The following is a 24,406-nucleotide window of genomic DNA, read 5'->3' as shown; positions in this document are numbered from 1 at the left end:
GTTCCTCTGGTTCAGAAGCCCACAGGGTGGGGGCTGAAAAGTCCAAGGGAGGAAAGACAAACAAGGAAATAAGTAACTTCTACAACAGGATGGGTTTGATCCGAGAAAAAATGTTGAGAAGGGAGGTCTCCGCTTACAGAGTTGGGGGGATAGGGATGGGGCCCAAAAGCTTCTGTTGCTGGGAGTGATCAGGAGTCAAAGAGTCATGAGCAGTGATTGGAGATTGCTGGGTGATCACAAACATCGCCAAGGATCAGGCATTATGAGGGGTGCAAGGGATAACAGACATCAAAAGAAAAATAAATAAATTAAGCCTAGAATTCTAATTGCTGTGGTATAGGGGAAAACTGTCACCATTTAAGCAAAATGGAGGTTTTCGAAATGGCGTGCGCATGGCTAACATCGATGATGTTTATTTCTTCAGGTCGGTAAATAGAGATGGGAGGAAGCTGTGGCTCAGGTTCCTTCCTGGGAGGAAGCTGTGGCTCAGGTTCCTTCCTGCTAGACTGCGTTCTCCTCGGGGGGCTGCTGGGGAAGTCTCTTGTATTGGGAATCTCGAAGCAGAAGAAACTTGTCCACGTGCCCTTTGGTAGTGTTCTGGATGAAAGAACTCATTCGCTGGGATACAAAATGGGTCAGGCAGTTAAGAAGACAAGGCCCGAAAATGAGCAGAAAGAGGATAAAGACAATGGGTCCCAAGAAGGAAGACAACCACGAAGGCAGCCAGTACCCCAACCCCAGTCCCTGGATCCAAGAGCTGGAGCTCGGGCGGAATTCCGATGCTCTTTCTCCGAGTTTCCTTGCTGCGTCCCGGACTAGCCCAGACTGGTTTACATAGAAGCAGCACTCTTCCTGAAGGAAGAGGCAGGTGCCCCCTTTCTCGGCCGTGATGAGGTCTAGAGCTCTCCGGTTTTGGAGGACGATGCCCGCCAGCGAGTCTATTTGGTCTTGGAGGGAAATAATGGAGGTGGCTATTTCGTCTAGGCTGTCTGAGAGAGCCTTTGAAAGCTGTTGGAAGTAGATGGTTGAAGTGGTGACGCCAGCGATGCTTAACCCGAGGGCGGAAGTGATGCCCAGGCCCACGAGAAGAGGGAGGAGGTGAACAGCTCTCTTCCCGCGAGAAGTGGAGACCGAGGAGGGAATTGTAGCGAAAAGGGGGACGGTTATGGTTTGGTTACTGGGAAGGAGTTCAATGTTTGGGTATTGAAAGACAAGGGTACAGACACCCGACCAATTGGCCGGGAGACAGACGTAAGTGGAGCTTCCGCAGAGGAAGAAGACGCCCGAGGAGTTGAGACAAAAGGAGTACGTTAAGGAGAGAAGATGTGAGAAGATGTTTGGGGTGACGTCCCCGTTTTCCTGGACGGTGGGTTCATATTCCCAGATTGAATATTGTCCAGAGAGGGCTGCCCCCATGAGGGGCTGGTACTGAAAGAGTGGATAGGGATCTTTGTGTCCCTGGAGTTTCAGCTTGAAGTATGTGGTGTCCACAGACAGGGTGACGGAGTCATTTCTGTTGTCTGGTTCAAACAGTGTGAGATTGTAGCAGGTGCTAGCCCGGCGGGAAGGACAGCGCCTCCAGGGAGTGGTTGGGTAGGTGTGACAATGGATGTCATTGGCCAGGCAAGGGTAGTAAGGCTGCCCTGCGGTTAGGGAAGGGGGTCCTGAAAAGCGTAAGGGGTTTCTCCACTTAGAGCCTGGCATGGTTATTAGTTTAGCAAACGCATGGCTGGTGGACAGATCAATGGATTGGTGGTCCGCCGAGGGCAAAAGACGGAAGGTGTGGTTGCAGAGAGAGGCAGAGAGATTGCCCACGAAGGTGGCATGTTTTGAATCCTTGAAGAAACGGGATACACAGAGAGGGGCCTGGGAGGCGAGAAGGGTCTGCGTAGAGAGTGGCCCCCATATGGGGCGCTGGGCGGATTCATAGATGCCATCATCAGAATATTTCACAGAGGTGAGTCGGGAAAGTAGCGGAAGTATGCCTGTTAGGCTTGTGAGCTGAAGAAGGGCAACGGCCCGCCGGTCGGGATTGGCAAACGAGTAATAGGCAGTTAAAGGTTGGAAATTCAGGAGGCGTTTTTCAAGGTCGGCGATAGGATAAGGGCCGGAGAGGGTCCGGGTCGAGTATGTAATATGAAGTTTCATGGGTGAGTCCGTCCAAGTTGTTAGTGGGGCTGGGACGGCTAGAGAGCGCTGGGTTTGGATGGGCAAACAGACCCAGCAGTCAGAAGAGAAGGAGGAGTTGGTGTCCTTGAGGAAGCGGTGGGCGAGGTTTATGAGGGGCATCCAGCTCTCAGAACAGGCAGAGGGGTAAGAAAAGAGGAGACAGAGAACCCAAGGGCAGATCATGGCTCTTTGGGGGTGGCTGGCGGTGGTGGGAGACACAGGGAAGTGGTTCTGAGAACTTTGAAGTCCAGTCCGTCTGTCACTTGGTCCAGGAGTGACCGAGAAGTCAGGGAATCTCCGGATTGTGCCGGTTATCCTTCTGGAGGCCAGGACCTGTGAGAGCAGAAACACAAACAGGTGGGGGGTCCCAGAAGGGTTGGAAGGCTTAGAATCAGGGTCTAGAGCCGCTTTTGAGCTTAGATGTAGCCAGTGACAGATTCCTTTTACCTTGGCTTCTGTCACAACCCTGAGTGTGGCCTTGGGCCACGGTGGTGGCCACTGTGGATAGCTGTCATTGATGGTGGCCTGATTGAGTTTGTAGATTAATTTGCAGCTAATTAAAGGTGTCTCTTGTGATGTGAGAGAGGCTTTATCTTGCCAAATGAAGGCAGAAGGATGTGGTGTGCGTATTTAGAGTCACTGTAGACACCAATCTTTTTGTGCTAGTGTCAGGGCCCTGGTAAAGGGTGATGGCCTCTGCCTGCCTTGAGGCAGGGTTGGGGTGGGGGTGGGGCTGCCTGTGACAGTGACTTAGCCCTAAAGAGCGCCCATCAGTGTATCAGATAGGGGGTCTAAGCACTGGGAACTTAGGGTTGGGGTTAGGGTTAGAAAGTAGCAACGCGTCGGGGATCATTAAAAGAATGGGAGTCGTTTGTAGGGCTAAAGCCTACAGGAAGGAAAGTGGATGGATTAAGTGTTTTATAGCATTGAAAGGTGATTAAAGGGTTTTGTATAAACTGTGTATGTAAGCTAGTGGGGGCATGGGGAATGGGGGGTGGTGCACGCCTTTAATCCTAACACTTGGGAGGCAGAGGCAGGTGGATCTCTGTGAGTTCGAGGCCAGCCTGTTCTGTGAGTTCAGGATAGTCAGGGCTACACAGAGAAGCCCTGTCTTGAAAAACCAAAAATAAATTAAATAAAACAAGCAAACGACAGTGTATTTATCTGTTAAATGAGAGAGAGAGAGAAAGAGAGAGAGATTGGTAGAATGTTAATATGAGGGCCTCTGTTGTTAAAGGGGGGGCACCCCAAGGGTTTTCAAGGAAGAAGGCCAGCCCTGAACCACGAAGTCTAACCACTTAGACAGATGGTAGTCATGACACTGGCCGAGGAGACTTGGGTTGCTAAGGATGAAGGTACAGAGGCAGGTGTGGAGGGGTCTGGACGCCCTCAGGCAGGAGCAGTCGTGAGGGCCTCTGAGCATAAGGAATGAGCCTGAGCAGGCTGCGGGGCTCCAGAGGCTCCGTGCAAGGGCCACCAGCAGCCTGGCTTACTTAGACCCCAAAGTTGGAGATCCAGATACAAAAGTACCCCGCTAGGCCTAGATAAGAGGTGGTTTTCATTTAGCTGGGGGGTGGGGGAATGGGTGCCCTTGTTTAAAGCTTTGCAGCTTTGGGGAACCCCATGGGAAGAGGAGGCGTCAGCGAAGTCAAGGTATGTGACCTGGGAAGAGGTTAGGTGAGCTGTAGAGAGGCTCAGCATCCCTGGCCATTCAGAAGCGTGGAGAGGATAGAAGGTTGTGCGCACGGCTCACTTGAAGGCGCTTGGAGTGAGGTGGAGGCTTTGAGGGTCAGGGCCAGAGCCCAGCTGAAAATATGAGGGCCATCTCAAAATCCCTCAGAAAGACTGTCCACATTTAGTGGGTAGACATTTGGGCGCCAGGGGCTCCCCAGGTCAAGGTATAAAGGTCTTGACTAGAAGGGTCCAGTTGCCGCCAGAGAGATGTTAAGAGCCTTTGCCACTCTCACAGAGGACCCAGGTTCAGTTTTTAGCACCCACGTGGTGGCTTACAACCCTCGATAACACTAGTTATCTGGGAAATTCTGACCTCGGGCACCAGCCATGCAGACGATGCACGTGCATACATGCAAGCGAGGCATCGTGCACATAAAATAAAATACAAAATCTTTTAAAAATAACAGCCCAGCAGTGGTGGCGCACGCCTTTAATCCCAGCACTCGGGAGGCAGAGGCAGGTTGATCTCTGTGAGTTCGAGGCCAGCCTGGTCTACAAGAGCTAGCTCCAGGACAGGCTGCAAAGCTACAGAGAAACCCTGTCTCAAAAACAAGTGAACAAACAGACAAACAAACAAACAAAAAAGTGTAGGACATCTCTAAGAGAGTCTTCAGAAGGGGTCAGGTCTGGGTGACAGAGTAACAGGAATGACAGTGGTGGTGTAGAACTCATCCAGAGTGCCACCTCCCAAGAGAGGAGTTGGGCAACCAGGAGTGACCGGGAAAGAATGAGGAAAGGAAATGCCCAAGCTGTCTGCAGTACTGATCTGGGTTGCTTAGGGGGAAGGGAACTGATGTTGGGGTGCAGTCAATTCTGGTAAAACTGAATAAGCAGCCCCCCAAATCCATAAACATAATGTAATCTTACCAGCTATTCACAGGTTACCTAAGGTTCAGATGGAGGGAACGACCCCGATCCCAGTCAGTAGTAATCAATCCCCGAAAGCTTGCCAAGCCGGAGTTCAGGCTCAGATCGATTATTGGGACCTGATATAGAAAGAAGCAGGGTTCTGGGCAACTAGAGCTAAATGCAATCTGGCTTGGGGTGTCTTTTCTCCCAACATGGGGGGGCAGGGCAAAGTGGCAGGCACAAACTTGGGCAGGCTCTCTGAGGGGTAAGAGTCAGTCTCCAGTCTTTGAAGTTTCCAATGCCCTCACCCCCAGCTCCCTGTAGGAGCCACCCAAGGTCAGAGGCAATGAGCAACGTTTACAACCAGAGTTGGCTGTTCACGGAGTAGGGGTAGTTATGGGGGGATGGAGTGGGAGGAAGGGATGGAGGGATCAAATCTTCCGATTCCAGGAGTGGGAGGGGTAAGTAGTAAGAGAAAGAGAATTTGTGTATGCCGTAGTGGGCATAGTGGCACACACCTTTAACCTGCCCTTGGGAGGCAGAATCAGGTAGCTTTCTGTGAGTTCCAGGCCAGCTGGGTCTCCCTAGTGAACTCCAGATTCAAGGATACACGGTGAGACCCTGTTTCAAAAAGGAAAACAGAATGTCAGGTGATCATAAGCACCTGTTATGACCAGCTATCCTCAGCTGGTTGCAGGGTGTTGGGAGGAGTTTAGGAGAGCAAGCCTGGATTAATGTAGATTAGTGTAGTTTTGGGATGCTATCATTAATTTACCACAATGAAGAAAAACTTCAAGATGGCATGGCCATAGCTGGCAGCAGCGACCCTGGTCCCTCTTCATTGCAAGAATTCTTGCCAGGCATAGTGATTCATTAGGAGGCAGAGGCAAGCAGAAACTTGAGGTCAGCCTGATTTACATAGCGAGCTTCTAGCCTGCTGGACTACATAGTGAGACTCTGTCTCAAACAAAGCAAAACCAAAAGGATTGTGTGTCCCTAAGGCATAAACAACATCTCTTCACTCTTCATAAGATCCCAGTGACAGGGCTGGAAAGTTGACTCAGTGGTTAAGAGCAAGAACTTCTTGTTTTTGCAAAGGACCCAGGTTCGATTCCCAGCACCCACATGGGGGCTCACAACCTCCACACATGCATCTGGTGCATAGACGTACATGCGCACAAAACACACATACGCACAAAACAATAAAAATAAATCTTAAAAAAATTCCAATGACCACCCAAAGTATGATTCCACCAAAGGTGGCCTTGGGGGAACCAGGCAGTTTATTAGGCTTACCTACAGAGCATGGGTGACCCCAAAGCAGCTGCACTGGGAAGTCTTCGCCCAGCATGGATGATGGTTTCCACATGGCACTGAGCTTCTTCAGCTAATTCTCCTCAGTTTATATACTCTGGCACGTTTTAGACAACACCTCTAGGCTATATATAATTAGAGCATAGTTCTGTGGAAGGCATGGCTGGAATCTCAGGTAAGGGTCCAATGGCCCTCCCCACCCTCTCCTAAAAGGCAATGCGAGGAGTCAGCAGGACCAGCCGTGATGGACTTGTAGCAGATGAGAACGGGAGTTTGCAAAACAAGCTGAGCCTTCTGCTAGGCTGATCAACTGTTTGGAGCCTTCTAGGTTTGTGACGAGGTGGGGATGTTGCAGGCCAGAGCTTAATTAAAATTTACCCTGGGCTATCTTTAGCCCTCCTTTTTTTAGACATTCCTTCCCCTGCTCTAAGCCTGATCTAACATTCTTGTGACTATCAGGTGAGGCGTTCTTTAAATGTATTAGCTTAGCAGGCAACTACCTTGCTCAACCTAAAAGCTAAGGCTGACTTCAGATAGCACTTGGAGCCATTAGGAGAGGTTTCCCAGCTTTGCTGTAATCAGTCCCTCTGATGCTTCCACCAACGTAATTGAAAAAAATGTGTATTGGAGCTGGAGAGATGGCTATGTAGTTAAGAGCTCTTACCATCAGGAGGCAGAGGCTGGAGGATCTGTGTGTTCAAGGCCAGCATGGTCTACAGAGCGAGTTCCAGGACAGCCAGGGCTACATGGAGAAATGCTGTCTCAGAAAACAAGACCAAGAACAACAGCAAAAAGAGCACTTACTGTTCTTGCAGAGGAACCAGGTTTGGTTCCCAGCACCCACATGGTGACTCACAACTGCCCTTAACTCCAGTTCCAGGGCCCGGGGAAATCTGATGTTCTCTTCTGCGTCTGTGGGCACCAGAGACACACTTGGTGCACATGCGCTACATTCAGGCAAACACTCAAACACATAAAATAAAAAATAAATCCTTAATGAAAAAAGAAATGTTTTGATTTATGGCTTTCTTTGCTCTGTTCCCATAGAAACTTAGTGAAATTGATGCCTCATTGGAAGGCAGAATTTTGAGTACCCTAAATCTGTGTGTTCAGGCCATGGTCACTCATAGTTGGCTTCAGAATGAACTACTTCTTATCCCCTTTGAATGGAGCTGTGTCTTTGCATCCACATGGGCCCAGCTGATCTGATGGAGATGGAGACTGCTTTGCTTTGGAGATGAAAGACCACGTTGTACAGCCACGGTCCTCAACCTTCCTGATGCTGTGACCCTTTAATACAGTTCTTCGTGTTGTGGGGACCTTCAACAATATAACTATTTCACTACTATTTCATAATTGTAATTTTCCTACTGTTATGAATTGTAACATAAATCTTTGATGGGACCCCCAAAGGGGTCGTGACCCCAGATTGAGAACCGATGTTCTGCAATGTTCTCCTTCCAATACCCCATAACACTTTGGTTTCGCTGTCTGGTTTGGCCTTTCTTGGGTTACCTCCAGGACACAGAGAAACTTCCCCCACAGTTCAGACTTCACTTGACTACACAGAAACTCTTCTGCAAGGTACATATGACCACGAAGATGGGTTCTATAGCTAAAAAGCCCAGGATTAGTGTGGTCTCTGAGCTAGCATAAAGGTTAGCAGGTTGTAAAGTACATGTGACAGCTCCCCTAAGGGTGAATTCTATTAACTGAGAGCTAAACATAAAGTCTAGGGAGGGAGAGTCTGGGCTAATCACTCTGGGGGAACCAGGCCTTTAATCCCAGCACATGCCTTTAATCCCAGCACTCAGGAGGCAGAGGCAGGAGGATCTCTGAGTTCGAGGCCAGCCTGGTCTATGTAGCAAATTCCAGGACCGCTAGAGTTGTTACACAGAGAAACCCTGTCTCTAAACAAACAAACAAGCATCTTTCTGAAGGATTTGGTTTGGTTTGGCTCTAAAGATAGCAAAAGGTCACTGGGTCGTGAACAGCATCTACTTCCAGCTTTCTGGGTGGAGAGCAGGGGTTCTGCATCCTTCGGTCCTGCACGTTTAACATTCCTGTTACCCTAGTGCTTGTCTGTGTGTCCTCTATAGAATGGTATATAGAAGTGAGGACCCCTATTCAAGCCGCTGTGGTCTCAGGAACAAAGCCCTTCTTACGGTGTGTGTCTGAATGGATGCCACTTGTGTGCTGGGAACCAAACTTGGGTCCTTTGCAGGTTAAGTACTCTTAAGCACTGAGCCATGGCTCCAGACTGAGCACCGGGGCCTCCTCAGCCTCACCTCTGCCTTCCTCGCCTCATGTAGGAAGCGGGCTAACTCCTCAGCGCCATGCTGCCCCACACCTATTCTGTGTGATGTAAGCCACAGCCCTTTTCCCTCTGCAAGCTCTAGTCTTCCTCTCTGAAAAATGGGGGCATGGCAGCACCTCCTGCAACGGGAGTCTGGGGCAGCAAAACAAGATAACCTTTTGTTCCCCCCTAGAACGTTTCATATACTTGGTAAGAACTTGGTGAGCTGTAGGTAGCACCACACCCCCACCCCATCCGCACTGCTCCCTATATCTCTACCCCTCCACATCCCCACAACCTGAGTTCCACCTGCTGAAGTTTCAGTTACCTATAGCCAAACCACCGTAGAAATGGGGACCTCTGGAAACCACAGGCGTGCAATCTCAGAGTTGAATAGGCAGAGATAGGAAAAGTGTAAGTTTGAGACCAACTTGAGCCAGATAGTGAGATTCTCAGTCTCTCTGCCTGCCTGCCTGCCTGCCTGCCTGCCTGTCTGTCTGTCTGTCTGTCTGTCTGTCTCTCTCTCTCTCTCTCTCTCTCTCTCTCTCTCACACACACACACATACATGAAACAATTCATAAACGTAAATTGCTGTGCCATTTTAAGTAGCAAGATGGACTCTTTCACAGTCCCCATCCCTCCATCCGTCTTACCTGGGATGTGAGTTATCTCTTTGTTGAGTGTTTCCATGGTATATATGCTACCTTCCTGTTAAGTCTAACTAATAACCTTCTTTGCAGACTGATTGATATGCATAGTATCCATGTTGTATACACAACCCTGTTAGCTATCTCACTTACCAAATAGATTGGTTATTACTTACTAGCTCTTACGTTTAAATTAACCCATTTCTATTAATCTATGCACTGCCACACGGCCCATGGCTTTACCAGTTCTTTAGCATCTGGCTTCTTGGGCAGTTTGCTGGCTGACATCTCTCGACTCTGCCCTTCTTCATCTCAGTCCTCAGTTTGGTTGTCCCACCTAACCTTTTCCTGCCTTGCTATAGGCCAAGCAACTTTATTATTAACCAATGAGAGTAATACATATTCACAGCGTACAGAAGGCTCATCCCACAGCAAACATTTAACTAGGTGGCTTACATTTTCAGAAGTTTAATGGTTCACCATCATCATCACGGTGCAACATGGTGGCGTGCAGGCAGACATGGTGCTGGTGAAGTAACAGAGTTCTACATTTTTACTCAAGGCAACAGGAAGTGATCGGCATCACAGAGTGTGGCTTGAGCATATATGAGCCCTCAAAACCCACCTCCACAGTCACGCACTTCCTCAAATAAGGTCTCACCTACTCCAACAAGACCACACCTCCGAATAGTGCCACTCCCTTTGGGGGACCATTTTCTTCCACACCACCATGCGGGGTTTGGTATGATACTCTGGAGTCTTAGAAAGCAACAAAGGACAAAAGAGGATGTGTTAGTTACAATACCAAACAACAGCAACAGCAAAAGTGAGCAAGGGTTTATCTTGGTTCGCAGTTTAAGGGCATACAGCCGTTCATGATAGAAAAGTCACAGCTGCAGGAGCCATGAGGTCTGGTCCCGTTGCCCGTGAGGTCAGGAAGCAAAAAGTGCCGAATACTGGTGCATGGCTCACTCTCTCCTCTTCATTTAGACCAGGACTTCAGCCCGTGATGCCACTCACGTTCAGTGTGAACCTTCTTAGAAACTCGGGAGGCGTTCTCTCTGGGTGTTTCCAGATCCATCAAGCTAGCACTCAAGATGGTGTCTACGTAGGAGATGAGGTCAGGAGGTCTCCAGGATGCAGTGACCATTGCTCTCCCAGAGCCAGGGCTGCTAGGGACCAATTAGTACCCGAGAGCGGAAGTGAGGCTCCAGCCAGGCAGCGCTCCCTGGGAGAGCGGTTACACATTCCAGGAGCCCACACAGCTGGAACCAGGCAGCCTCAGGCCCTCTCTACGGAGCAACACCCACACAATTGAGTCATCACTCCCAGCCTTGACAGCTATATCCTCTCAGTCTGCCCAGGCAGGTTCCATGCTGACCCCACATGCGCTACTCTTGCCTCCCCTTATATTGTTGTGTAGCCCACAGCTCCCAGGACACTGCAGGGAGGGCAGGTCCAACACAGGGCTTCCAATAGTCCCCAGTGCCTCTCTCCTCCCCTAAGCCCAGAACACACGTGCGCGCGCACACACACACACACACACACACACACACACACCCGGAAGGGATGGAGAAAACCAGCAGCCTGGGAGCCTGGGCCACAGCAGACCTGATTCTAGCACATTCCCAGATGGTCCTTTTTAAGCTGGGAACTTCCTGTTTTGTTTCCCATCCACACTTCTTTTTTCTTTGAAATTTGAACCAGGCCTGGTCTGCAAAGGGAGTTCCAGGACAGCCAAGATTGTTACACAGAGAAACCCTGTCTCAATAAAACAAAGCAAAACAAAAATTTTTGTCAGAGTCTCAATTTGTAGCCAAGGCTGGCCTGGAATTCTCTCTGTAACCCAAATCAGCCTGGAACTCAAAGCGGTCCTCCTGCCTCAGCCTCTCCAGTGCTGGAATTACAGGCATTAGCCACCATGTCTACCAATTCCAGTGTTTCTAAATCATAATTGCCTTTCCCATAAAACAACAGCAAAATGTTTTACTCTGAGAGGCCACTTTGAAAATGAGGGGAAATTGGAATATTTTTATCTGGACCAAAATTAGAACCAGGGCTGGAATGACGGCTCAGCAGTTCGGAGCATCTGTTGCTCTTGCAGAGGATCTGAATTGGGTTCCCAGAACCCAGGTCCAGCAGCACACAACTGCATGTAATTCCAGCTCAAGGTACAATGCCCTCTTCTGTCCTCCATGGGTACCTGCACTCCCATGACACACACACACACACACACACACACACACACACACACACATAATTTTTTTAAAAGTAGGGCATGGTAGCAAACACATAATCCAAATATTCAGCAGACAGAAACTGAAAGATCATGAGTTCAAAGCCAGTCTGAGCTTTATTGAGATCCTGTCTCAAAAAAAAATAAAATAAAATAAAGAAAAGGGGAGGAGGAATAGGGTGTGGCAATGCACACATGTAACTCTAGCACTTGGGAGGTGAAGGCAGAAAGTTCAGGATCATCCTCAGCTACATAGTGAGAGTTCAGGGTCAGCCTGGGCTACATAAGACCCTGCCTCGAAATAAATAAATAAATAAATAAGATAAAAATGTACTTGAGGGTAATGAGATGGCTCAGTGGGTAAAGGAGCCTGCTGCCAAGCCTGACCAGGAACCCACAAACTGAGAAGAGACCAACTCCTGAAAGCTACCCTCTGACCTCCACTTGAGTGCCAAGTCTCAAGTTCACAGGCACGCACACTAAATAAATAAACCATCCCTGCTAAACTGCCAGCCTTGGCCCTCTGATCCTGTGTTTCCTTGCGTCTAAATAAAAGCTTTGGGAAAAGATCATCTCCTGCCTAAACATCCCTCCCCCTCTATCCCTCTAGCTACAAAACGTTCTGACTTGATTATACTATTTCAGAAAGATTAATAAAAGCCTTTGCTGTGGGCTTGCACCTGCGCGCGCACATGCGCATTCCTGTGTGGTGGCTCCTGCGCGCGTACATGCGCATTCCTGTGTGGTGGCTCATACCTGTTCTCTCAGCACTCGCGAAGCTGAGGCAAGAGGACTGCCTCAAACTATAGGAAAGCCTAGGCTCCACTGAGACCCTATGGCTGAGATAAACCAGGACAGCCCAGCATAGCGGTAGATGTCTTTGATCCCAGGAGTTGGGAGGCAGAGACGGGTGGGTCTGTGAGTAGGAGAGGCTGCGCAGTAAAACTGTCTCAATCAAAATCAAAAACAGAAACAAAAGAAAGGGCTGGGAGAGCTGGGTCAGCACTAACAGCACTGGCTACACCTCCAGATGGCCAGAGTTTGGTTCCCGGCACACACATGGTGGCTCACAACCGTCTTTTAACTCCAGTTCGAGGGGATCCGGAGCCCTCCTCTGGCCTTAAGGGCACTGTGTGCATGCGGTGCACAGACATGCAGGCAAAACACTTACACACATTAAATACATTTTTGAAAAGATTAACACGGGCTGTAACTGGAGCGAGGTGGGTAGCATGCTTGCCTACCAGGCAGGAAGTCCTAGGTTCTATGCCAGCACCCCAGAACTGGGAGCAGGGGTGTATGCCTGCAATCCCACACCCAACAGAGATTGAGGCGGGAGGATATGAAGTGAGTTCCAGGTCAACTTGGACTATAGGACAACAAATAAATAAAATGAATGTTTTTTTAAAGATTAGGATGGGGCTGGAGAGATGGCTCAGTGGTTAAGATTGCTCTTCCAGACGACCCAGGATTCAATTTCCAGCACCCACATGGCAGCTCACAACTGTAATTCCAGTTCTCAGAGACCTGATACCCACGGCAAAACACAAACGCATATAAAAATTAAAATAAAAAAAGATAGAAAAATAAACTAACTAAAGAAAAAGAAGCGGAGTGGTGGTGGCGCATGCCTTTAATCCCAGCATTTGGAAAGCAGAGGCAGGTGTATCTCTGTGAGATCAAGGCCAGCCTGATCTATAAGAGTTAGTTTCCAGGACAGGCTCCAAAGCTGCAGAGAAACTCTGTCTTGAAAAACCAAAAAAAGAAAAAGAAAACAAGAAAGTTTTGTGTTCCTCTGGAAACAGACCTGTGAACAAAGCTTGGTGGTCTAATTCCAGGAAATGGCCAAGAAATACAGAAAATGCCACAAAAATCTCCTGCCTCTGGTCTCCTTGACCGCAGAGGAAAAGTCCCTCGAAATCCCATACGGGAGGCGACAGCAACCAAAATATTAAACCACTTCTGGTCCCTACCAGCTGGCTGGCCTGCGTTTCTTCCCTTCTAAGCTTGGCCTAGAAACTCATATTTTATTCATGAAAATTGAGGCCCTGGGAGGCCTTGGCATAAACAGGATGTAAATATTTGCGGGCAGTTGAAGGAGCGGTGACATCTGAGCCGAGGCTGTCCAAAACTGGGATGCCCGGGACAATGCTTACTTGGGGACCCGCCCACCTAAACCTTGCTACAGGTTGAGGTGGAGGACCGAGCTGGAGGTACCGGTGTATTGGTGTTCAGCGTTGAGGCACAGGGAGCTGGAGCTCGGGTTTGCGATTCCAGTGTCCTTGAAGCGAGCCCCCGGATACTGTTGAACCCTCTCTAGCATCCTGCCCTCCTAATCCCGCCTCCCCTCTCCCGGGGGCGGGGGCGGGCTCCTCCATTCTCCTCCCTCCCCCCCAAGTTGATTCAGATTCTGTACAGTTCTTGCCACAGCCTTTTTCCCTTCCCTCAGTAGCTCCCCTAGGTGTATTTAAGCCGGTACGTGTGGGGGGAATGTGTGTGTAGTGGGGGCATTCTCGGCAAGGGAGCTCTACCACAGAACCGTGCCCCTCGCCCACCCACCCCTTTTATTTTACTTTTTTCTTTTTTCCTAGGTTTTATGTAGTCCAGGCTGCCCTGGAAGTACTTCAAGTGCTGGGATTACAGGTTTTGGCCACTATGCCTCAGCTGATGGCTACCTAACAACCCAGTCAGTTGGACTGGCTTTATCCTGAACCTTTTCAGGTCCCAGCGGCGGCTGTGGAAACTCAAGGGTCCCCAGGGTCTCTCCCTGAGCGGGAAGTGATGCTTATGGGATTATCATGTCCACATCTGTGTTCCGCAGCTAACTTCACTCCGCTGATGTTAACTTGGCATGACTGGGAGCTGCCTGGAGACCACCGGTGTGGCCTGGGACACACACAGGAGGCCCTCCTACACCTCTAATCCCAGCAGAGGCAGGGGGATCTCTGAGTTCGAGGCCAGCCTGGTCTACAAAACAAGTTCCAGGACAGTCAAGGATTGTGATACAGAGAAGCCCCATTTTGAAAAACAAAACAAAACCCCCAAAAAAAGGTTTTCCCCCCCCCCTCTGAACCATACTCTGAGTCATCTCCCCCTCCGTCTCCTCCAGAGACATTCCCCGGTCACAGTCATTAAGTGGGTCACAAGGTGGCTTTGGGCTTTTGGCACCAGCATCCAAAGAGTGACCACTCAACAGGGACATCATCCCAGATGTCACTTTGAAAAGAAGCTGCCGTGTGAGAAATGGGGAATGCTCAAAGAGGAAGTTCATGGTCTGAGCGTCCTGGTCTACAGGCCCTGGTATACCTTCCACCCGCACCACAGTAGCAGGCGGGAGAGAACAGGAAGGGGAGGGTCACCCATAGCCACCCATGGCCCAGACTTCACAGGAAGTTGACCCTATTTTTAGACAGGGTCTCCTGTAACCCAGGCTGAACCTCAACTCCCAATAAGCTTAGGATAGCTTTGAACTTCCGATGCTGGGATTACAGTCAGCTCCAAGCCCAGTTAATACAGTGCTAAGGATTGAACTCAGGGCTTTGTGCATGATAGGAGGGCACTCTGCCAGCTGAGCTACAGCCCCATCTCTATTTTTTTATACGATTTAAGTCCCTATAGCCAGCCCTCTGTGCCTTGGGTTTTGATGTTTAGCTTTACCGTTGTTCTGAGATAGACTGTCTTTGTAGTCCAGGCCTGCCTAGACTCCACAGGCAATCCTTGTGCCTCAGCCTCTGCAGTAATACCATCATGGCTGCCTTGGTCTCTTCCATTTTGAAGAAGGATTTAATTTTAATTTTTGATGTAAAATTTTCATGTAATCCTGGATGACCTTGAAGTCACTATGTAGCTGAGAATGACCATAAACTCCTGATCCTTCTGTCCCCTAATACTGAGATTACAGGCTTGTATCCTTATAGGTGGGTTTTATTGACCAATGCTCCAGCCGGGCGGTGGTGGTGCACGACTTTAATCCCAGCCTCTGGAGGCAGAGGCGGCCTCATTCTCTGTGAGTTCAAGGCCAGCCTAGTCTACAGAGTAAGTTCCAGTATAGACTCCAAAGCTGCACAGAGAAACCCTGTCTCGAAAAACAAAAGCACTTTCAAAATATTTATTTGGTGTGTGTGTGTGTGAGAGAGAGAGAGAGAGAGAGAGACAAGAACTACAGCAACAATGTGGATGTCTAAGTATAATTGCAGGAGTTGGTTCTCCCATTGTGTGAGTTCTGGGGACTGAATTCATGTCATCTTTTGATAGCAAGCACCTTTACCTGCTGAGCCATCTCTCTGGCCCTGTCATTGTTTGTTTTTTTTTTTTTTTTAAGATTTAAATGATTTTTATCTTATGGGTGTGAATCTCTTGCCTGCATATATGTATGTGCACCACGTGCACATCTGGTGCATGTGGAAGGCAGAAGAGAGAACTAGATTCCCTAGGATAGAGTTAAAGCTGGCTGCAAGCCACCAGGTGGGTGCTGATGAGATCCAGGTCCTCTGCAAGGGCAGCATGGCAGCATGCGTTCTTACCTGCCTAACCTTCTCTGCCGCCCATTGGGGGTTTTGTGTTTGTTTGTTTGTTTAGTCTCCCCAGCCTGGGTGTCTGGCCATCAAGCCCTGGGTGATACATGTCCCTCTTCAGAACGGGAGTTAAAGACATGTGCCGATACACTCAGCAATTTTTTCTTTATTCCAGCGCGCCTCAACTTGTGGATTGAAACTCCTTTGGGGGTCACATATCAGATATCCCTCATATTACATATTCCACATATCAGCTGTTCTACAATTCATAACATTAGCAGAATTACAGCTATGAAGTTGAAACAATTTTATGGTTGGGGGTCGCCACAACATGAGGAACTGCGTTAGAGGGTCTCAGCATTAGGAAAGTGGGGAACCACTGGCTTAGACTATTTTTACTTGTTCTTTGTCGATTTCGTGCATGTATACAATGTATCGTGATGCTACCCGCCCCCACCCACAGTCTTTCCCTGTGTCCCCTCATGTCCCACTCCCCTCTTCATGCCCTCGTGAGCGCTTCTAACTCTGATTAGTTCTGCCCACCCATGCCTGGGTGCGGGGCCATCCACTAGAGTGTGGACAGGGGCAACAGTCAGAAGAAAAATGACTCTTGGCTGGAGAGATGGCTCAGTGGCTAAGAGTGCTTGCTGCTTTCCCAGAGTTCAGTTCGCAGCTCCTCTACCTAGGGGCTCACAGCTGCCCACGACTCCAGCTTTAGGAGATCTGACCTCCCTCTTCTGGCCTCCCTGAGCATCTGCACTCACATGCATATTCTCTCTCTCTCTCTCTCTCTCTCTCTCTCTCTCTCTCTCTCTCTCTCACTCACGCATGTACAAACAAAAAAACAAAATAAAATAAAACAGAGAAAGAAAGAAAAATTGACTCCCTTTTCCCCAGCTGCCATCAACTGCCAACAGCTCTTCACCTCAGTGTGCGGCCTCAGAAACCCTTCCCCCATCTTGTCTGTGTTTTTGTTTGTTGGAGGCAGGGTCTCAGGGTGTAAGCCCGATCCTCTGGTACTGGCAGTAGTGACCACATCGCTATGTGTGAACTCAGAGACGCAGATGCCTCTCCCTCCAGAGTGTGCCGAAATTACATGTACCACCGTACCCAGCCCAATCTTTTCTTTCTTTGAGAAAAGATTTCTATGTGGCCAAGCAGGACCTCAAACTCAATATGCAGTCGAGGATGTATGAGTCCGTGTCCCAGGTGTGACGGTGTGCCTGTCATCCCAACACTCAGGCTGTGGAGGCAGGAGGGTCAGGAACTCAAGGTCAACCTCAGCCACGTAGACACTTCTAGGCCAACTTGAGCTACGTAAGAGTCTACTTTCTTTTTTTCGTAATTAGGGGGTTGAAGAGATGACTCAATAGTTAAGAGCACTTGTTGCTCTTGCAGAGGTCCTGGGTTCATTCCCAGCCTACATGGGGCTCACATCTGTCTTTAACTCTTGTGCCAGGAAATTCACTGACCTCTTCTAGTCTCTCCTGGGCACTGGACTCACACGGTACATACACAGACACGCTGGCAAATACCTAAATATATAAAACAAAAATTAATATTCAGTGGGGCCTGGTGGCATTTAATCCTACCACCCAGGAGGCACATGCAGGAGGATATCTGTGAGTTCCAGGCCAGCCAGGGTTATATAGTAAGACAAATAATAATAATAATAATAACAATAATACATTATAAATAAATTTAAAAAAAGATAAACCTAGGCATCTTAGTGAGACCCTGTCATGAAATAAAAATAAAGAATGGTGGGGTGGGCCTGGAGAAATGTCTCAGCAGTTAAGAACACTGGCTGCTATTCCAGAGGACCTGAGTTCAATTCCCAGCAACTACATGGTGGCTCACAACCATCTGTAATTTCAGTTCTAGGGGACCCTGTTGTAAGGAGTGGGCCCCTTTGTTTGTCCCAGATACCTGGCTAGCTTACACCTGAAATAACCACACAGAAACTGTATTAATGAAATTACTGCTTGGTCCATTATCTCTAGCCTCTTATTGGCTAACTCTCACATCTTGATTTAACCCATTTCTATTAATCTGTATATCACCACGAGGTCATGGCTTACCATGGCAGGCTCCATGGCAGCCCTCTCTCTGTCCTTCTTACCAGCATTCAGTTCTGTCTTTGCCTACCTAAGTTCTGCCCTATCAGGCCCAAAGCAGTTTCTTTATTCATTAGCCAATGAAAGCAACACGTGAACAGAAGAACCTCCTACACCAGGATCTAGCATCCTCTTCTGGTTTCCCAGAGCAGTACGTGTTTGAAGAGCCTGGACATACATGTAGGCAAAATACACACATAAAATAAAAATAAAAAGAAGAGAAAAGAAAGTTGGGATATACTCAGTGGTAGAGGGCTGGCCTAGCACAAGGTCTGGGCCCAATGCCTGGTATCACACACAGAGGAAAAGGTAGAATCAAAAACCAATTCCTGAACAGAAGTCTTCATGTTACCAGTAAACTTTGAAATGGGCCAGGCAATGGGGCTGGAGAGATGGCTCAGCGGTTAAGAGCATTGCCTGCTCTTCCAAAGGTCCTGAGTTCAATTCCCAGCAACCACGTGGTGGCTCACAACCATCTGTAATGAGATCTGGTACCCTCTTCTGACCTTCAGGCATACATACAGAAAGCATATTGTATACATAATAAACAAAGAAATAAATATTAAAAAAATGGGCCAGGCAATAATTCTTGGTTAGCGGCCATGCTTGTTTAGCTTTAAGCCCAGCCATGACTGAGTATGTTTGTGTTTTGTTGTTTAGGAAGGGCAAGTGCTTCTCTCCTATCACAGAGCTAAAATATCCTCAGCCCTTTTCACCGTGTATCTATTACATTACATGTAATATGTATGTGTGCACACATGTACACACCAAAGCATGGCAGTGGGGTCACTTTTGCCCCCACCATGTGGGTCCCTGGGATCAAACTCTAGTCTTCAGGCTTAGTGGCAGGGGCCACCCACTGATCCGTGGCACCAGCTCTCGTCTTTTAGTTTTGACATGGATCTGGCTGAGGTGACCCGACTAGCTTTGAACTTGCCATCTTCCTGTATTAGTAGTTCCTTGAGTAGCTGGAACTTCAGTGTGGGTCACCACACCCTTGGCTGTAAGTCCTTTGCATTTTTATCCCTTTCTGAGCTCAGCCCTCAGCCTGTTTACTCCATCATGCACCCAATACGGTCGCCTGGAACATAATCAGTTGTAGTCTAGCGATTTGGTCAGAATATCACTCAGGAAGGGCCTTCGGAGTGATCCTTCGTCTGGCGAAGGACGGCTATGCAGTCGGAGGCCCACATTGGAGCAACGGATTGAGCCCCCCGAGGTCCGGAGGGGGAGCGGAAGGAGGAGGAACATGAAAGACGAAATCAGTACTGCGAGGGATGCTATCACCCACTGATACAAGGGAACGGATCTGATGAGAATTTACCAGGGCCAGTCGGACTGGGACTGAACGAGGACGTGATCTAGCCAGATTCTCGGAATTTGGCCGGATTCTCTGACTGTGGCTGGCCCGGGGTCTTTCTGAAAAGCCATTGACTATGACACTGGGACCTGTTTCCTCTGCATATGCTGGATTTTGGGGATCCAGTCTGTTTGGACGCTTGCCTTCCTGGACCTGGAGGGAGGGGGAGGGAGCTGGAGCTTCCCACAGGGCAGGAAACCCTGACTGCCCTGGGGGATGGAGGGGAAGGAGGGGGGGATTGGGGGGAGTGGGAGGGTGTTGGGAGGGGGGGCAGAAATGGAAACTTTTATAATTTAATAAAATTTACTAAAAAAAAATAATAAAAAAAAAATAAAAAGAAAAAAAAAAAGAATATCACTCAGGAGACAGAGGCAGGAGGATCACAATTTTGAAGCCAACTTGGGCTACATAGTAAGACCTACTTGCAAAAACATAAACAAACAAACAAACAAAAACCAGTAAGGCGCCAAGATTGAAGTCTGGGATCTGGTTTATACATTTATACCCTGCACCTAACAAGCTAGGTGCGAGGAAAACATTACTTCCTGTAAGAACAGCCTTCTTGGAATGCACACCCTCAGGGCAGCAGAGAAGGTGGTGAGCATGCGTGCGTCCCTGTGTGCGCACACACATGCCTCAACAGGTCAGGATTCCTTGCCAAAGGCTCACTGTGGATTCTTCAGATAATGAAGCCCACACACAGAGATCTGGGATTAGGGAGTATACACAAGAAACGTTGGCCTAGGTGTTGGTGGTGTGGCTCATGGATCCCAGGGTTAGACAAGGATGTGTGACGCCCTGGGTTTGGTGCCCAGCATGACTTTAGAAGGGGCTGGGAGGCTGGAGAGAGGCCTGGTGAGAAGAGGATGTTCTGCTCTTGCAGAGGTCTTGAGTTCTGTTGCCAACACAAATGCGTCAGTTCACAACCGTATGCAAGTCCAGCTCCAGGGCATCCAATGCCTTTGGCCTCCTCGGGTAACTGTATTCACATGCACATACCCTCACACACACACACACACACACACACACACACTCTCTCTCTCTCTCTCACACACACACACTCACACGTGCACACTTTAAAATAATACAATTAATCTTAAGAAAAAGAGAGCTGGAGAGCTGGTTCAGGGTAAAGGGTACTTGCAGCTTTTGTAGAGGACCCTAGTTCATTCAGTCTCAGACCCTGACTGTCTGTAACTCCAGCAGGAGAGGATTTCCTCTTCTGGCATCTGAGGGCACACCCCCACCGCACAGGTGCACAGCCCTAGTCAGACCATATGCAGACACAGACATAAAAATAAATCTTAAAGGGGGTGCTACACACTTGTAATCCCAACACGTGTGAGCAAAAGGCAAAAGGATCCAAAGTTCAAGGCTATCCTAAATTACAGAGCGACTTTGAAGGCAGTCTGGAATTTTAGGTAAGTGGTCACACCTTGGCCCCTCGCTGGGGGAGTCTAGGAAGGTTCTGTAGCTCACAGCCACTCTCCTTGTCCCTCTGTGACTTTGTTTTTGGGAAGACAGGGAGATCTTTCCCTGTCAGTACAGGTAGACAGACGAGTTCCAGTTTTTAGTGACTACGTGCTATGAATATCTCATTTCTCTACTGAGAGATGCTTAGTTCATTTTCTTTTCCTCAGGAGGCAAGTCAACAGACCGAAAACAAAAGTGAAGACACTCAAGGGCTCAGTGATCAGCCTGCGCAGCACAGGGGCCAACAGGCCACCCACAGCTGAGGTCTTAAAGGTCACCCCACATCCTGGGACATAAAAGCTGTCCTCTGCCCATCTGGGAAAGTTCTCTCCTTGTTTTCATAGGATTAAAGCGGAAGCAAGAAGGAAAAGCATAGCCAGGAGTGGTGGCTCAGCCTTTAATCTCAGCACTCCAAAGGCAGGGGCAGGGGGAAGCTCTGTGAGTTCAAGTCCAGTCTGGTCTACATAGAGAGTCCAGGTCAGCCTGGTCTACATAGAGAGTCCAGGTTAGCCTGGTCTACACAGAGAGTCCTGGTCTACATAGAGAGATACTGTCTCAACAACAGAAAGCAAGGCAAGCAATTCAAAACTGTTAATGCTCAACTAAAGAGTTCAAATGAAAACCTTCGTGCTTACCAGAGGATTGGTGGAGGGCGTCTAGACAGGCAGAGGAGTTCTTATGGAAACGAGCACAATGCTGAGTTTGCTAACAATAGGGCAAGCCCACTTGGAAATCACCAGCTTCAACGCTCCAAAATGCCACCTTGGGGAAAAGGTCTTTTATTTTTTTCTTTTTCTGTGGCACTGGTGGTGAACCCAGGGCTTGTGACTCGAGCCCTGTTATTTCTCTGTGTCTCTCAGGCTTGCCTCCGTCTCCCAAGTGCTAAGGTATGTGGTCTCCTGTCGGCTTTTATTGTTTTGCTGAGGTGGAGTCCCCTGTGCAGTCTCAGGCTAGCCTAGAACATATCATCCTCCTGCCTCGTCTCCTCAGTGTTAGGGTGACAGGTGTGCACCACCATGCCTAGCCAGGAAGGATCTTTAGTTTTCATTTTAGTTTTTTGAATTTTTGGGATGGGGTCTCACTATGTATAACTCTGGCTGGCCTTGAACTCACAAAGACCCGGCGCCTCTGCTCCCGAGTGCTGTAATGAAAAGCCTGGGCCACCAAGAAAGTGTCTTTTTAAAAAATATATTTATAGCGGGGCGGTGGTGGTGCTACACACCAAACTCAGGTCCTCTGCCAGAGCAGGGAGTATTGTCAACCACTGAGCTGCTCTCCAGACCTGGAAAATATCTACTTGTTCAATTTCTATTTATTTACTTAAAACTTAATTTGTATGTTATATACACGCGTGTGCGCAGGTCCACTCACCTATGCAGGCTATTGTGGAAGCCAGAGGCTGATGTGAAGATGTATTCCTCAGTTTCTCTCCACTTCATTTTTTTTAATTAAAAAAAAATTTATGGGACAGGGCGGTGGTGGAACATGTCTTTAAACCCAGCACTTGGAAGGCAGATGCAGGCAGATCTCTATGAGTTCGAGGCCAGCCTGATCTACAGAGAATTCCAGGACATCCTGGTCTACATGAGCTGACCCTCTCTTGAAAAAAGTAAAAAAATTTATGAGGGGGGGGGTGTAGTGGCTTTTCATTCCAGCATCAGGAGGCAGGACAATTGGATCAATGTGAGTTCATGGCCAACTGGATCTACACAGTGAGCTCCTGGGCCCAAAATAAAAATTTATCATTATTGGGCTGAATAGATGGTTCAGTGGTGAAGACAGTTGCTTTCCTTCTGGAGGACCTGAGGTTGGGTTCCAGCACCCACACTGGCCAGCTCACAATTGCCTGGAACTCTAGCTGCAGGGCATCCAATGCTCTCTTCTTGCCTCTGTGGACACCTGCACAGACACGCACACATAAATAAAAGTTCTTTATTTAATATGAGTGTTGAGTGTGTGTTCACAAGGGTCTGGTTACCCACAGAGACAGAGGAACTAGTTCCAGGCAGCTGTTTTTGTTGTTTTTCGAGACAGGGTTTCTCTGTGTATCCTTGGCTGTCCAGGAACTAAATCTGTAGACCAAGGCTGGTCTCACAGAGATCCGCCTGCCTCTGCTTCCCAAGTACTGGGATTAAAGGTGTGCGCCAGCACTGCCCAACTCTTTTTTTTTTCTTTTAAATGATTTATTTATTTTTATTTTATGTACATTGGTGTTTGGCCTACATGTATGTCTGTGTAAGGGGATCTGGAGCTACAGACAGTTGTGAGCAGTCATGCGGGTGCTGGGAATTGAACCTGGGTCCTTTGGAAGCGCAGCCAGTGCTTTTCACCACTGAGCCATCTCTCCAGCCATAAGCAATATATATCCTTAACCACTGATCCATCTCTGTATGTAGCACAAATTCTAATTGTTCTTAATAATTAAGTCAGCTGTCAGGGGCTGCAAGCGGAAGGATCAGAGAAGCAGAGCCACCAGCCACTAGAGTTCTTACCCCTACCAATGCTCAGACCAAAGGGGCGATCCTGCCCTCAGACTGCCCTTAGACTACCCTGAGCTCCTGTCTCCTCCCGCCTTATGTTCCTCTCTCCGCCAGTCATCACTCCTGTCTCTACCTCCTTAGTGCTGGGATTAGAGGCATGGGATCCCATGTGCTGGGACCACCTTTGTGTGAGCTCTGTTTCTCTTTTAGCCGGGACCAATTTCATGTAGCCCAGGGTGGCCTTGAACTCACAGAGATCCACCTGCCTCTGTCTCCCAAGTCCTGGGATTAAAGGTGTGTTCTACCACTGCCTGGCCTCTCGTGGCTTAGCGAGAGTACTCTGATCTTCAGGCAAGCTTTATCCTTTAAACACAAACAAAACATCGCTACATCTGTAGCTCCTCCACCTTATGTTTTATTTTGTTTGTCGGAGACGGTGTCAAGGTGTCTAGGTGTCTTGCTATGCAGCCTTGACTGCCTCTGAACCTGCTGTGTGGATGAGGCTGGCTCTGAGATCACAGTTCTACCCTCCCTTGCCACACCCGCCATCCACCTTACTCTTTTGAGAGAGGTTTTCTCACTGAATCTGGAGCTCACAAGTTCAGTCACACTGGCTGGCCAGGGAGCCTCAGGAATCCCCCTGTCTCTGTCTCAACATTCGGGTTGAAGATATGTACCACCGTGCTTAGCTTTTACCTGAGCTGTGGGAAATCCTGACTCAGGTCTGTGGTTGCATGGTGAGCACTTGACCCACTGTTTTGACCTCCAGTTTTGAATTTTTTGCTTTTCCGAGACAGGGTTTCTCTGTGTAACAGTCCTGGCTGTCCTAGAACTTGCTTCATAGACCAGGCTGGCCTCGAACTCACAGAGATCCACCTGCGTCTGCTTCCCGAGTGCTGGGATTAAAGGCGTGTGCCACCATGGCCCAGCACAATTTTTCATTTCTTTTAATTTACTTAGTGACATTGTGGCTTAAACCTAGGGCTTTGTGTGTACGAGACAAGCACTCTGTAGCTTGAGCCCTAAGCCCTTCTGTTGTTTAGACATCTTATTTAGTACCAGACTGGCCTGGCACTCCCCATTTAAATCATTCTGACCTCTCTGCACCCATCCTCACTGCAGCCTTCTGAGTAAAGAATTCCAGGTAAGGGCATCATGCCAGCCTCAGGCCTCTACGTGACTTTTATTTTGAAACGGCGTTTTATGCACTACATTG

The 24,406-nt window shown here is 48.6% G+C and overlaps 1 protein-coding gene across 1 annotated transcript; it reads right to left on the bottom strand.

Moving 5' to 3' along the window:
* Positions 1–2,458, bottom strand: LOC125400087 (syncytin-A). The gene has a single exon (XM_048433799.3). It carries the CDS (start codon positions 2,350–2,352, stop codon positions 502–504), a length of 1,851 nt encoding a protein of 616 aa, XP_048289756.3. The 5' UTR covers positions 2,353–2,458; the 3' UTR covers positions 1–501.
* Positions 2,459–24,406: the final 21,948 nt, after the last annotated feature.

This window comes from Myodes glareolus, chromosome 2 (genome assembly GCF_982192425.1).
Source record: "Myodes glareolus chromosome 2, mMyoGla1.1, whole genome shotgun sequence".
Lineage (NCBI taxonomy): Eukaryota > Metazoa > Chordata > Mammalia > Rodentia > Cricetidae > Myodes > Myodes glareolus.
Note: the sequence above shows the minus strand (reverse complement) of the source record. Positions and strands in the feature narration are given on the sequence as shown.